Source organism: Dendrobates tinctorius, unplaced genomic scaffold (genome assembly GCF_039654945.1).
Source record: "Dendrobates tinctorius isolate UK_male_01 unplaced genomic scaffold, ASM3965494v1 ptg000370l, whole genome shotgun sequence".
NCBI lineage: Eukaryota > Metazoa > Chordata > Amphibia > Anura > Dendrobatidae > Dendrobates > Dendrobates tinctorius.
This window is the reverse complement of record NW_027362036.1, coordinates 3,984,663-3,999,467: the sequence shown is the minus strand read 5'-3', so window position 1 is coordinate 3,999,467 and position 14,805 is coordinate 3,984,663. Positions and strand designations below refer to the sequence as shown.

The following is a 14,805-nucleotide window of genomic DNA, read 5'->3' as shown; positions in this document are numbered from 1 at the left end:
TGCCAAACAGACCTGAAAATATGGGCAACAGAAATTTGTGAAAGGAGTAAGATGCTTGCAGCAAATCATGGTGACCGACACAATTTACATTTCCTTCCAGAACTTGTTCCAAATCTTTTAAGAATGGCATGTTACCTTCCACTTTGGACAGCCATAATGGTTCCACACTTTAAAAGTGTGAACATGACAGCAAGTTCTGCAAATGTTGAGGCTGAATTTAAGAACATAAAAAATGGACTCTTTAAACATGAATGTCTCCCTATTAGAACCGACCGATTTGTAATTCGTCACCTTGAATTTATGGAAGGCAAAATGAGACTTTCCTCAGATCCCATAAAGAAAACCGAAAGCAGTGAAAATATGAGCCAAGAGAATGGGCAAAAAAACAGCAACTGTTAGGAGGATTCACAAGTTCACATAAAATTGGGTGATGAAAGTAGCTTGCAGGAGCAGCCTGTTGAAAATTGGAAAGGTCTCAGTATTCCTCCAAAAAAGATTGTCCTACCTAACCCCATGTTCCGAGTTGCTGCACATGGACACAAAATTTAACCGAAAAAAAAAGGTGAGCATTTTGAAAAATGGTAGCCATCTAGCTAAAAAACCAATACAAGTAAACAAAAAGCTTATAAGTATCATTAATACCTGTGCATTTGATTCATTTTGCCAGTGTCTTTGTTGTGCATTCTGGGACAGTGGATTATTTTGCAATTATGTCATCAAAGAAAACACCGTTGAAATTTTTGAATTGGTGCAGACAATTGTGACAAAGGGAGTTGGAAAGGAAGTTTATGCAATGAGGGCTAAAATACTGTCTGGAATATTTGAATATGTTCAGCTGAAGTCAGGTGTGAGGCAGGTCAATGCTGAATGTAATGTTGCACACATAATCTCAATGACAATGAGACAGGTACCAAGTGTAATAATTAAAACAGTGTTCTTCTGTGTACTGCAATAGAAATATAGCTAATTCAAGAGCAATCCCTCTTCTGCCAATCAATATACATATTTTAGAAACTAATGGACTTAGTAAACTTCAGCTAGCATTGGAAGATGGGCTACACCTAAATGTTTCAAAATGTCTAAAGCCATTAAAGTCACCTCAAGAGTGTCCAGATGGCTTGAAAATTCAGGATGCATCTTCATTGAAATTCCTTTGCAGTGGTTCGGTCACGCACAGCTGCACCACTGGACAAGTACTTTGTATTGAAATAAGTGCAGAAACACAGTATACACTGTCCGAAATACCTGTGAACATACATCTGGACAGTCATTAATTTGTGCTACGAGGGGTTGTTGCCTTCATTCCAGGAACTGGCAATATGTCTCTTGGTCATTATGTTGCCTATTGTAGAAGAAAATGTAATGGCTGGGAGAAATATGATGACCTGTGTGACTTTATTACAACAGCCTCTGCAAAGACCAAGATACAACCCCATGTTGTAATATTTACAAAGGAGGAGTGAATATGTGGAGAATCTGTCTCATCATGAGTCCCGTGGCAAGTCACCGGCTCCAAGATTGTTGTGGAAAGTTTAAAAGTATCCTGGCACCAAACAAAGTGTTAGTAATGCTTTCCTCTAAGGTTGTTTTGGTGCTTAAAGTGTATGTTTAAAATAACCTAAAATATGCCTTACCAATATTTTTTTATTCTGTTAACATTTTGTTAATGTGGATTTCCCATTATGATTAAACCGTTTCATGGTTCTTTAAACAGTTCTGCTGTCTACAAAGTTTCCTCTGTTATTGGTAATTCCATTTTTATCTGTGTTTGATTTGCAAAGATTTATTAAGCTCTGAAGGTCCTGTTTAGTTGGACAGCTATATTAAAATAACAATACTTTTGTTTTGAGCCAGACACAAAATCATGGTCTACCACGGTTTTGAGTCCAGCAAGAAAACCACATATGGAGCAAAAATGAGCCAACTAGGGTCACTTGCGGACCCCAGCCAGATCATAGAAATGAATGGAGCGTATGCCCAGTATGCCCAAATGTAATGTTAACCCAGCCATATTCACACTGCAATCCAAAGCCATCACACACAAAGTGGTGATGTCTACGGTCATTGCATATTTATGCAAAGATTTTCATAGAAGATGACAGTCACTTTACATAAACTGGCCAACGTCAAAAGTAATCACAATCTTTTTTTTCCCTGGAATTCTTTTTATAGTGCAACGTAATTTGGCTAAACAATGTGTTAGGCCTGCTGGGTAATATAAAAAAAAGAAACAAAACCCCTCAGCAGGCCCAGATGGAACTATGGGAGCCACTGGGTCCTAAAACCCTCCCTGCAAGGTGACGTCAGCAGGGAGAGGACAGCCAACACTCACGTGACAAAAATAACCAATAAGACTGCAGCTGAAAAGTCAGACACACCTCTGGCTGAGAAACCACAACAGAAAATATATACAATAATTTAATAACGTTGAGACCAGGTGCGGACCACTGGTGCCCCCGCCGATCTAGATTCCCTACGCTGCAACCCTAACTAGACCGTCAGACTTCACACCCGCAAGGGCGATCCACCCGACCACCATCTCCCTAGTCTCACTCCTGTCTCCAACCTGACTAGGGTGGGGGCCCTAGGGTTACAGCTGGTAGTGGCAGAATGTAAATAGGGCACCAGCAGTCCACAGATGTTCTTACCTGGTCCGTAGAAGAAACTGCAGAAGCAAACAATATCTCGGAAACCAAAGCGGTGCAAACGTTCATTTTTGCGGCACAAACCAGCACAAACGCAGCACAAACAAATGGTGTATTCATTTTTAAAATTTAAGAACATGGGGTGGAAAGTGGGCGGAGCTTCATAAAAATATAACGCGCAATATCTCTGGAACCAAAGCGGCGCAAACGTTCATTTTTGCGGCACAAACCAGCACAAACGCAGCACAAACAAATGGTGTATTCATTTTTAAAATTTAAGAACATGGGGTGGAAAGTGGGCGGAGCTTCATAAAAATATAACGGCAATATCTCTGGAACCAAAGCGGCGCAAACGTTCATTTTTGCGGCACAAACCAGCACAAACGCAGCACAAACAAATGGTGTATTCATTTTTAAAATTTAAGAACATGGGGTGGAAAGTGGGCGGAGCTTCATAAAAATATAACGCGCAATATCTCTGGAACCAAAGCGGCGCAAACGTTCATTTTTGCGGCACAAACCAGCACAAACGCAGCACAAACAAATGGTGTATTTTTATTCATCTTTTGAGAACATGGGGTGCCAACTTCACACAGGTAGGGTTGGAACATCTACAGAGCTGCATGATACACTTCTATGATTCAACCTGTTTTTCCTTTTTTCCTTTTTTTTTTTTTTTTTTTGCTTTCTTCCCCACGGTAAAGTCAGAGGGAAATTACTTTATGATATCAACTGAATTATCTCAGCAAGTCATTTGTAGTCGTAAATTAATTCCAACTTCATGTTTTTTTTTTTTCTATATGGCAACAACTAGTGCAGTCGTTGTTTATGGACTTGCCAAATGTCACTGTGAGAGTTGTTCTGGGCCTCCGAAATGGAAACATAATTGTCACATTAAATAGACATTAACCGAATGACAACATTACATCAAACACACAATTCAGCCAGAGAGGCGGCCACACGCAGTCCTCTTCATTACCGGAATAGACGTTCCGATATGTTTTTATTCTATACTTGTATTCTTTCCTGTGCAATGTGTGAATATCAGCAGTAATTAAATTCCAAGTCTGACAGGTCAATTTACTCTGTTTATTGCTGCTGTTGCAATTGGCAAGCACGTAACAGCTATGTCTTCAGTTTGTGAGCTGACGTGGGAGTGCAAATTCATTTTCTGATATCAAGATGAGTTCTAACTCGCAGAGCCAGTTCAGTTTATTGAAATTCTGGTGTTGAATTGTAGAAGGCATCATTTTTACTGCAAGGTCAGTATATATTTCTTGTGTTTATTGGCAACAGTATGAACCAAAATGGGCGACTTAAAGAGATCAAGAAAAATTCCGATCCGATGCACATAGAATAAAAAAACTACAGGTATACTTGAAAACCTAGAACCGTTAAATGTAGCTAACAAGGCATCACTCATAGTAAATGGTCAGCTGATTGTCTCTAACCCGAAAAATGTAAACATGAACAGGATTATTACATAATTACGTTCATTGAACACCCTTCTGGGCTTCCAGCATTTATGGGCCCCATAGTAGGCAGAACCCACCTATATTGACGAGTCTAATGTGTATTGGGTCCCCAGACAGAGGACTATTGGGGGTCACCAGAAAGATGACTATTGCGTAGTTAAGGATCTGACATGTCTGATTTCGGACTGTCGATCCTTTTGTTCTCTAGAGATGTGCCACCAACTGCGGTTTTCATAGAGAACATGGAAGCGCACGGCCCAGCAAGCATTCCTGTGTATGGGAGAGTCGGGGGGATAGATGTCGGCTGAACCATATTTTATCCGATGGCTATCTCTTTTCTATAGAGGGTTTCAGAAGCAAGAAGAGTCATTATTTCTAAAAAAAAAAAGTGAGAGAAGCATTGTATAGAGGAAGGAGAATATTAGACCTGCAGGTCCTGTAACGGGCACTTCACTCATACTGCATCAGGAATTATTATTATGCCATGATTGACGAGGAAGGAAGTAAAGAATCTTATATACAAATATCAAGTCACAAGGCAGGAGGGGACCAGACCAGGTATGACATTTTTTTTTCACATGCTGATTCGGTCAGCAGGGAAAAAATCTGCACTGGCCCAATTGAATAACATTGATCCGATTGATGTGCAAATGCGGTGTATTGACTAAATTTAATTCACCAATGAGATATAGACTTGAAGTTGAAATGCACTGATTTCAACCTGATGTGTGTTCAGGTTCAGCAGTAAAGACATTTTTTGCAGGTCAAATCTTATACAGGTATCAGTGTTTTTTAGTTAAAGTGTAATTCTTTATTTCCAAAGTACATGGAATTTATATGAAAATAATCAAACAGCTTTTTAGTCGTCGACCTGTGTAATCATAGCTGATTCCTGGGGGTTGCAAAAGCCAAATCTGTGATGATCAGTTGGTAGGAGTACTAAGAGAATAGGTTATCTTTATAATACAACTTTTTGATTTCACATAGTCTTTATGTATAATGGGGGATGGTAGAACCACTGTGCCATGATCTGTGGAGAGCCTGGAGTAGGTGAACACCTGACTTTTCGCTAGAGCCCCTAATGATGGGGTTAGACTTGCCTCCAGATGGACACCAGGTGCTAGTCTAGGACAGACCTCAAATGCATGGCAGCTGACCCCCAAAGGGGCAGGTAGATGGACTGTATAACTACAGGCAGGAATGACAGGAATACTGGGAGACACGGCAGGTATAGACAGCTACGGCAGGTATACAGATTGGCACAGCAGGTGCAGGCAGGTACGCTGGTATTTAGACTAATGTGGCATGGATGGCCAGTATACAGACTGGCACAGCAGGTGCTGGTGGGCACTGCTGATATACAGGCAGGCAGTTGCTGGCGGGCATGGATGACATACTGGCAGACAGGTGCTGGCGGGTACAGTTGATATTCAGGCAGGCAGGTGCTGGCGGGCATGGCTGATATACTGGCAGGAAGGTGCATGTGGGCTCGGCTGATATGCAGGCAGGTGCTGGCGGGCATGGCTGATATACAGGCAGGCAGGTGCTGGCAGGCACGGCTAGAACACAGGGACACAAGGGAAGTGCAGGCAGACAGATACAATATAGGAAAACTGACTGGCGGGTACTGGAGACCTAACAACTAGCAAGCGTGCAGATAACTGATTTTACACGTTGGTTAGGCACTTCCCATCAGGTGGAGGTGCCATAAATAGTAAGTGCATCCCAGCCATTGGCTGGGGACACTTTAGGACGGCTCGCACTGTCTCTTTTAAGAAGGAGGGAGCTTGTGTGCGGGAGCGTGTGTGCCCTAATCACAGTGCCTGGGATCTGCAAGCCGAGTGTAGACCCTGGGCAGCAGCCAGAGGAGGAGGAAGTGCGGGACGGGGCCACAGCTGTGAGTGAGCCGGCATCCCTGCCAGGGAAGGGAAGAAGCGTGAAAGGACACAAGTGCTACACTGTGGTAGTTTTTTTTCTTCCTTCAACTGACTTAAACCAATTGAGAGGAGACTTAATAGCTGTCTACAAATATCTAAAGGGCTGTCACATTGTAGAAGGATCAACTTTATTCTCATTTGCACAAGGAAAGACTAGAAGCAATGGGATGAAACTGAATGGGAGGAGACACAGATTAGATATTAGGAAAAACTTTTTGACAGTTAGAGTGATCAATGAGTGGAACAGGCTGCCACGAGAAGTGGTGAGTTCTCCTTCAATGGAAGTCTTCAAACAGAGGCTGGACAGACATCTGACTGGGATGATTTAGCGAATCCTGCTTTGAGCAGGGGGTTGGACCAGATGGCCCAGGAGGTCCCTTCCAACTCTACGATTCTATGATTCTATGAAGTAATAAGATTTGATATACATCACCAATTTACTTCATTGATATAAAAAAAAAAGTTAAAAAACCTACCAGATTATTGTGAAGTTTAGTTACACTGAAGCTAATAGGATGCAATTTTTTATTTTTTTTTTTTCAAAAAACATGTAAAGGCTCATTCATAGGGTCACAAACTGGTATGTGCCTTATTTACAGATGGAGTATGCCATCAGTTTTCGTTGGATTTGTATGGAGTATGTCAGTATGAACTTTTACAGAAAAACTGAAAACACAAGGAGGTACATTAGAGGCTCTGTGTACCTCTATATTGATGAAAAGGATAAAATGAGAATGATGCCCTTGGTAGTATGCTGGAGGTGAAGAGCCTGCTCTATACTACAGTTAACAAGGGCCTGTTCACCTGACATAGGTGATATACTCATAGGTATAACACACACGAGGGAGGAGAGAGGTTTCCATTAGCTGCCCAGTTTCCAAATACAGGATTCCTAATTGGGGAATTAAAAGGCTGGAGGTGCATCTGTTACTGAAACCCCAAATATGTGGATAATATTTGACTTCACAGCCTTTTCTTTAATAAATCTTCTCATCCGGCTCTCCAGTATTGCCTACTGGGTGATTTTTCGATAACATAGCAAAATGTACGTCTATGGCAGCCGTGCCATGCACATGGGCCCTCAGAGTATGTCCTCATGCGATGGATGAACACTTTCTTGTCGATATGTCATAATCCTTCCAGATGAGAGGATTTCTTCAAGTGTTATTTAGCCCAAACTACTCACTTTCTTTTCTTTCTGCTTACAGGTCGGGTGTTTGTCCACTGCCGTGAGGGTTACAGCCGTTCACCCACGTTGGTCATAGCTTACCTCATGCTGCGTCACAAGATGGATGTAAAAACCGCAGTTGCTACGGTGCGGCAAAAAAGGGAGATTGGCCCCAACGATGGATTCCTGAAGCAGCTTTGTCAGCTCAATGAAAAACTGGTGTCGGAGGGCAAAATCAAGTGTTGATTATAGCAAATAGCTACAAGTACAATGTGTTCCCACAGCAGGGATTTCAACATGGAACCATCCCCTAAACTATGTGTAGGCAGCCATTTCTGTTGCTTTTCTCTTTGTTTGGAAACCGTTGTGAGCCATGAGGCACTCTGTACACCTCACGGCTCTCTGGTGCACTGATTGGGTACTTTTTTGGCTTATCAAATGGATGCCTTCACTGAGTGTAGGAGGAGGGTTCCCTTCAACAAGCAGGAAGGGATCTCCCAGTGGTTCAGTGTTGTCCTGACATAGTTGAGTTGCCAAATATTTTTGGCTTTCCTTTTTTTATAGTTTGGAGGAACCATTTTAATTTGGTTTATTTTTTAAATTGTGAGATTTGCTATAACCGAAAATGTATACAAACCACCCCTATGCCTGAGGGGTGACCCATCTTCTCATCTTCTCTCTGTGTCATTGTGATCAGCATGGCCCATTGCCTTCCATCATTGATTTTGCTCACTGTCATTTATAAGCCTTTTCTGTTTTTCTAGTAAAGTTTTACTATGATGTTTTTGGGTCTATGTATCAAAACCGTTTATAATGTTCTGTTTCAGATGTATACTAAAGCTGCTTTAACGTGTAAAAAAAAATACATATATACAGTGTATCAGTGCTTAAAGTTACAGGTCACTAGTAGTCATTTTTGCCATAGAAACAGCGAAGCTCTAACTGTTTGGCCATATTTTACGTCAGCTACTATAGCACACGGAGCGAGATTACAGCGCTACATGTCGGGGGGATGACTAGAAAAGTATTGTCATAGGAACACAAAAATAGTCTTCTATCAGTGGTATCATTTTCTTAAAGTTTTCACAGTGTTTTAGTTTTTTGGGTGGACATGCATTATCTCTTTCTTTTACTTTATGAATATAAAATACTGTATTGTAATGTTAAAACATACAGTGAAATCCTGTGCAAAAGTTTTTTATTTTAGTTTTTAAGAGATTTCTCCAATTGCTATATTATACCACACCCCATGAAAGGAACATTCACACTTCCAAATAGTCATAATACATTAATTTTGGAGCAATTCTAAGAATTGGTCAGTGTTACAAAGAAGAAGATTAACAATAGAGCGATCTCGTAACATTGGTCACCAGTTGTGACTACACATACTGCAGCTGTTCTCGATGGTAACATTGCTAAACATGAATTCCCCTCAGTGACCTATACACAAGGCATTGCTGCCAAAAGTACAAGCCCGCCCCTGGTGTTCTTTGCTGTGTACTTCAACCCCCATGTCTCAGAAGCTTTTTGGGAAGTAGAGAACACGTGCTATACCAGTGAATGGCTACTGTCACCATACAGTAATTGAGTAACACCACCATGGAATAATTAAATAACACCCTCATACCATAAGTAACACTACCACACCATAACTAAATAATACCACCATAGCATAATTAGATAACATTGTCATACATTAAGTTATTAACACCACCAAACCATAACTAAATAACCATAACTAAATAACACTGCCCTGTCATAACTAAATAAGATGTCACATCATTATTAAATAACACCGCAATACAATAATTAAATAACACTGTCATACCATAATTAAATAATACCGCGATACCATAATTAAATAGCAGTCATACCATAACTAAACTTCACCGTCATGTCATAAATAACACCGCCATACTATAACTAAGTAATACCACCATACTATATCTGAATATCATAGAATCATAGAATCGTAGAGTTGGAAGGGACCTCCTGGGCCATCTGGTCCAACCCCCTGCTCAAAGCAGGATTCGCTAAATCATCCCAGTCAGATGTCTGTCCAGCCTCTGTTTGAAGACTTCCATTGAAGGAGAACTCACCACTTCTCGTGGCAGCCTGTTCCACTCATTGATCACTCTAACTGTCAAAAAGTTTTTTCTAATATCTAATCTGTGTCTCCTCCCATTCAGTTTCATCCCATTGCTTCTAGTCTTTCCTTGTGCAAATGAGAATAAAGTTGATCCTTCTACAATGTGACAGCCCTTTAGATATTTGTAGACAGCAATTAAGTCTCCTCTCAGTCTTCTCTTTTGCAAACTAAACATTCCCAAATCCTGCAACCTTTCCTCATAAGACAGGGTTTGCAGACCGGTCACCATTCTGGTCGCTCTTTTCTGAACTTGCTCCAGTTTGTTGATGTCTTTTTTAAAATGTGGTGCCCAAAACTGGACACAATATTCCAGATGAGGTCTGACCAAAGAGGAGTAGAGGGAAATAATGACTTCACGTGATCTAGACTGTATGCTTCTGTTAATACATCCTAGAACTGCATTTGCCTTTTTTGCTGCTGCATCACACTGTTGACTCATATTCAGTCTGTGATTTATTAGTATACCCAAGTCTTTTTCACATGTGCTGTCACTTAGCCCTATTCCTCCCATTCTATATATGCTTTTTTCATTTTTATTGCCCAGATGAAGTACTTTGCATTTCTCCCTGTTTAAAAACCATTCTGTTAGTTACTGCCCACTTCTCCAGTTTATTTAAATCTTTTTGAATCCTCTCTCTCTCTTCTCTAGTATTAGCTATCCCTCCTAGCTTTGTGTCATCAGCAAATTTAATCAGTTTACCCTCAATTCCTTCATCTAAATCGTTGATAAAGATGTTGAACAATACAGGGCCCAGGACAGAGCCCTGTGGTACCCCACTTGAGACATTCTTCCAACTGGATGTGCAGCCATTTACGACCACTCTTTGGGTCCGATCACTAAGCCAGCTATGAATCCACCTAACAGTTGCCTTGTCCATTCCATACTTAGTCATTTTTTCAATAAGGATTGTATGAGAGACTTTGTCAAATGCTTTGCTGAAGTCAAGATATACTATATCTACAGCATTTCCTTGATCCACCCAATCAGTGATACCGTCATAGAAGGAAATTAAGTTAGTCTGACATGACTTATTAGTTACAAACCATAATGTTTGTAACTAATAAGTCATGTTGATGAATTAAAAAAAAAAAAAAAAAAAATACAGGAATACTGAATCTAAAACAACACAAAAACTGAAACCAGTGATAGTTTTGTAGTCTGAAACTGATGCTTATCAGACACAGTTAAGACAGAAGAAAACTTTAAATCCAGTGACTCACAGCCAATGCCTGATTTCAGTAATTCACTTTAATCATTTTCTCCATTAGGCGGAGGCCATCTTGACAGCTTCTTGTCTCTGCACAATTTGTAATACAGACATTTTGGCTCCATGTTTCCCAGCACATCCTCACCCTACGTTTTGCTACCTCTTGTAATCGCGCAATCTAGATGCTGCCCATATTAGTGTGCCTACTGTGCTCATCAGTACCACAAATACTATACTAGTGAAGTAACACTGCTATAACTCCAGTGCCCTCCAAACCAGTAGTGACGTAGAGATAGTGCTTCCAAAAATGATAGGATCATTCAGTTTATAGAGCACCATTCACTTAGTAACCCCTCTAAAAGTGCCTCATAGTAAAGCGTTCCATACTCTGACAGTGCCCCCAAAGTGTTCCATAGTAAATAGCGTTATAATACATTCTGTCTATAAGTAGTGTTTAGCTGAGTGCATAATGCTAATCTATATACGTAGCGCCCTATATCTGTAGGTCAGAAAAATGCCCTGTGTAAATTTATGTCCCTTGTTTAAACTTCCCTAAATAAAATCCTGGCTTTTTTTATTGCCTTGTGTAAATATTTTTGCCCCTCCTCCCCCCACATCCAACTACACGCCCGCTTCCCCCCACCCCCCCCAAACAGTGCACAGAATAAAAATAGCCCCCGCACCACCATAATGCCTCAGAAAATTGTTCTCTCAATATGATATTGACCAGTACTCATTTACTTACTATTTTTGTTCTTGAAAAGAGTCCACTGTCATCTACTCTTCAGTGCTGAGGTTTCTGCTGCAACATCACAATGACAGGCGCACTACTGTCATTGGCCGGTGAGTGTATGCCAGGCAGCGGCACTGTGTGCATTGTATGATGGGAAAAGAATGGAGATGTTCCCGCCTCTCACACGGCGTGCTCCACATGGTCCAATCACATTTACTGCTCCCTATGAGTCACCCCCTCTATCTTCTCCACATGGTCCACTCACATATACTGCTATCCAAGAGTCACTGCCTATATCTTATTCTTATGGTCCCCTAATACAGACTCCGTTCCCTGATTAACCCCTCTCTCACACACACTGTACCATATGATTCCCTCATCCAATCACACAAACTGCACCTTGGTTCCCTGATATCCCTCAGGCTGCTGCCAGTGTTCCCTGCCACCTATTACACAGATTATTCCCCATGGTTCCAGTCCATCCCTGTCACACAGATTATGCCCAATGGTTCATCCACCCACTTGCACAGATTGTACTTTGATTTTTTTTCCCTCTCTTATACATATTGATCCCTAATATTTCACACATATTGCTCCGCATGGTTTCCCCTTCTAACACTGACTGCTCCTCATGGTTCCCACTACCTTTTAATCAGATCATTTCACACAATCTTACTTGCTCTTGGCCACACAGATTGCTCTGCCTGGTTCCTCCATCCCTTTACATAGTCTTCTCTTCATGATTATCTGCCCTTCTCACACAATCCACGCTCCCCTCTCTGACACAGACCACGCTTCCTTCTCACACAATCCACGCTCCCCTCTCTGACACAGACCACGCTTCCCTCTCTCGCACAGACCACAAGTCATTAGGGGCGGATGTGTAGTATCCAACCACGGCCACTATTAGTAGACTCAGGAGCTCTGTGACTGAACACTTCCGTCTCTCACTGGCACCAAGAACTGCCAATCGGCAGGAGTGTTGGCCGTCGTACCTCCATCGATCAGACATTCATGACCTATCCTAAGAAGAGCTCATGAATCTTAAAGTAGTGGACAGCATCCTCATTAAATAGTGATGAGAGACAATTAACCAGAAGTAATTTTGAATTTCTGAAACAAATCCCAGAAAATAGTTACTGATACAGTACTTATGGGGTCGCGTACTCGATCAACGAGTATCGAGTACTTGAAAGAACAGTCTCTACGTGTGGTGATTCCATTTTCCCATTTTGTAGTTGGTAAAACCATTCTTTAATTTCCAGAATCTAACTCTCAATCCAATGATTGGACCCATCACTTGTTACTAGTTCTCTCTTGGTTATTGAAATTTTTCCGCTGCTAGTCCCAGGTACAAAGAATCAAAAGAAGTTACCTTGACGTTGTCGCTTTATTTGGATATCAACAAGCATGTCTCTATGCTTCACATGATTGACCATCTATTTGAATAGCTCGTGCTAGCCCTTTTGTTCTGGAATGTCGTGAGGTCATGGAGTATATTACCTTCATTTTACTTTTTGATACACATGTATGACATGTCAGAATTCACTAGCGCATCAGTTTTCAAATTTCATAGCGTGGCTCATTCTCCGGTGGCACAGTATAAAAATATGTCCCACTGATTGTGAGGGATGGCGGAACCTTAGGCTAATGCTGTGTATGATAACATGACGTCCATGCTCTTCCGTTCCACTATTATCATTGCAGTTGCTCTCACATCAGTCACCTGAAACTTTTCTAAAGGGGTGACATGAGATTAAAATGGATAAAAGTATGCATATTTTTTTTCTCTTTTAAACACTCTTGCCCATGGTTTGTGACTGGTATTGTAGTTCAACCTTATTTAGTTTAAACCCCACAGCTGAGTTGCAGAACCAGGCTCAGCCAATGAGTTGTGATCTTTTTCGAAGAAAAAAATAACACTCCATGCAAAGCTTCATGTTGCCCAGTGGTGACACTGTAGTGAAATTGAACACTTACTGCCAGGTTTCCCCACAGATTCCAACTGATCTCTGGGGGTCCCAGCAATGGGACACTTTGTGTTCAGTCCAATGTATAATCATTACTTTAAGGCCGGGATCACACACAGCGAGATACGGCCGAGTCTCACAGGTTAAAACCAAGCTCTGGCGCCGGCACTCCGGAGCGGAGCGTGCGGCTGCATAGAAATAAATGGAGCCGCACGCTCTGCTCCCGTGTGCTGACAGCAGTGCCAGGTATTACCATGCGAGACTCGGCCGTATTCCTCGCATGTGTGATCCCGGCCTAACAGGTAGGCATAGATCAGTGGACAAACCCGCTTAGGCTACATGCAGATGACCGTGTATTCCCTCATCCAAGAGAATTGGGCCAAATGTGGAAATCACACCCTGATCAGAGTTTCATCCGCCAATGATCATAGTGTGATCTAATTCTCTCAGGTGAGGAGGTGATGGAGAAAAAAAAAAAATTCATCCTCTCCGTTCTGTCAGTCCATGGAAATAGGGCTGCACTGAGATGTCATCGCACTACCCCATAACATAATATTGGTCCGAGTGCTATCCAAAGATTTGTCGGATCGCACTAGGACCGAAGGTACTGCCATGTGCGCGAGCCCTTACTTGGAGTTATTTTTAATGGAGCTTAAGTGAAGTAATAAAGAAGCCATGGATAAGGGTCCTTTAAGAAAGAAGCCATATTTTTCCTCATCTCAAGCAACTCCTTAAATTGAACACTTTTCCCGCTATTGGGTGTGATCTCTCTTACCTGATAGCAGCACAAGTCTTTTCACAAGAAAACAGAAGATGTATTGCGCCTTATTGTACCCAGACATTCCTTAGCATGACAGCCGTTGACTAAAAGCTAAAATTTGCTTGGTTGCAAAAAGTTAATATTTGCTTATTACGGTTACTTGGCAAACCCCACAGTAAAAAAAAAAAATGGCTGTCATTGTAGTTTTGCACAATATATTACCTCAATACAGTGTTTGCACCATGCAAAAGTCTATAATCAACCACTAACCGCCTGAAAACTTCAAACCATATTGTTTTGATGCATAGACTTATTTACCTTTTTTAATAATTGTATTAATTTTATATTTGTCTATCTTGATGGTTAAAAAACGTGATTTGTTCTTTTTTTAAACGGTGTTTAATTTTCAAAACGGGTGCCTACAGATTTTCAGCATATATAGGTAAAGGTGAACACAATGGTTAATATGCAAATTGAAATTTCTCACACCTGCCTGTGTATGTCCACCTAAGTGTTTTGTGTGAATAAATAACTACTGCAGACAAATTGTGGGTGCACTTTCTTTATAACGCATTTATTATGTTGTGAAAGTTGTCAATGTGGCCGACAAAATGAAAAACGCTATCGTAGACTCTAGTGCATCAAGAGTTGTGTCGTTGGCATCAGTCTGGATGAGGAGGCGAGCTGGAGTCAGGTACCACATTTACTAATGCATACTGTATATACATATATGTATATATTATATACAGTATATAGTTCA

The 14,805-nt window shown here is 41.2% G+C and overlaps 1 protein-coding gene across 1 annotated transcript in view; it reads left to right on the top strand.

Annotated features, from left to right (window-relative positions):
* The window catches only part of DUSP3 (dual specificity phosphatase 3), a 97,392-nt gene extending 82,801 nt beyond the window's left edge, over nucleotides 1-14,591 (top strand). The window contains exon 3 of the mRNA XM_073562903.1: nucleotides 7,266-14,591. Within this exon, the coding sequence (XP_073419004.1) occupies nucleotides 7,266-7,471 (206 nt within the window). The 3' untranslated portion in view covers nucleotides 7,472-14,591. The remainder of the gene's footprint in view (nucleotides 1-7,265) is intronic.
* The last annotated feature ends 214 nt before the right edge of the window (nucleotides 14,592-14,805 follow it).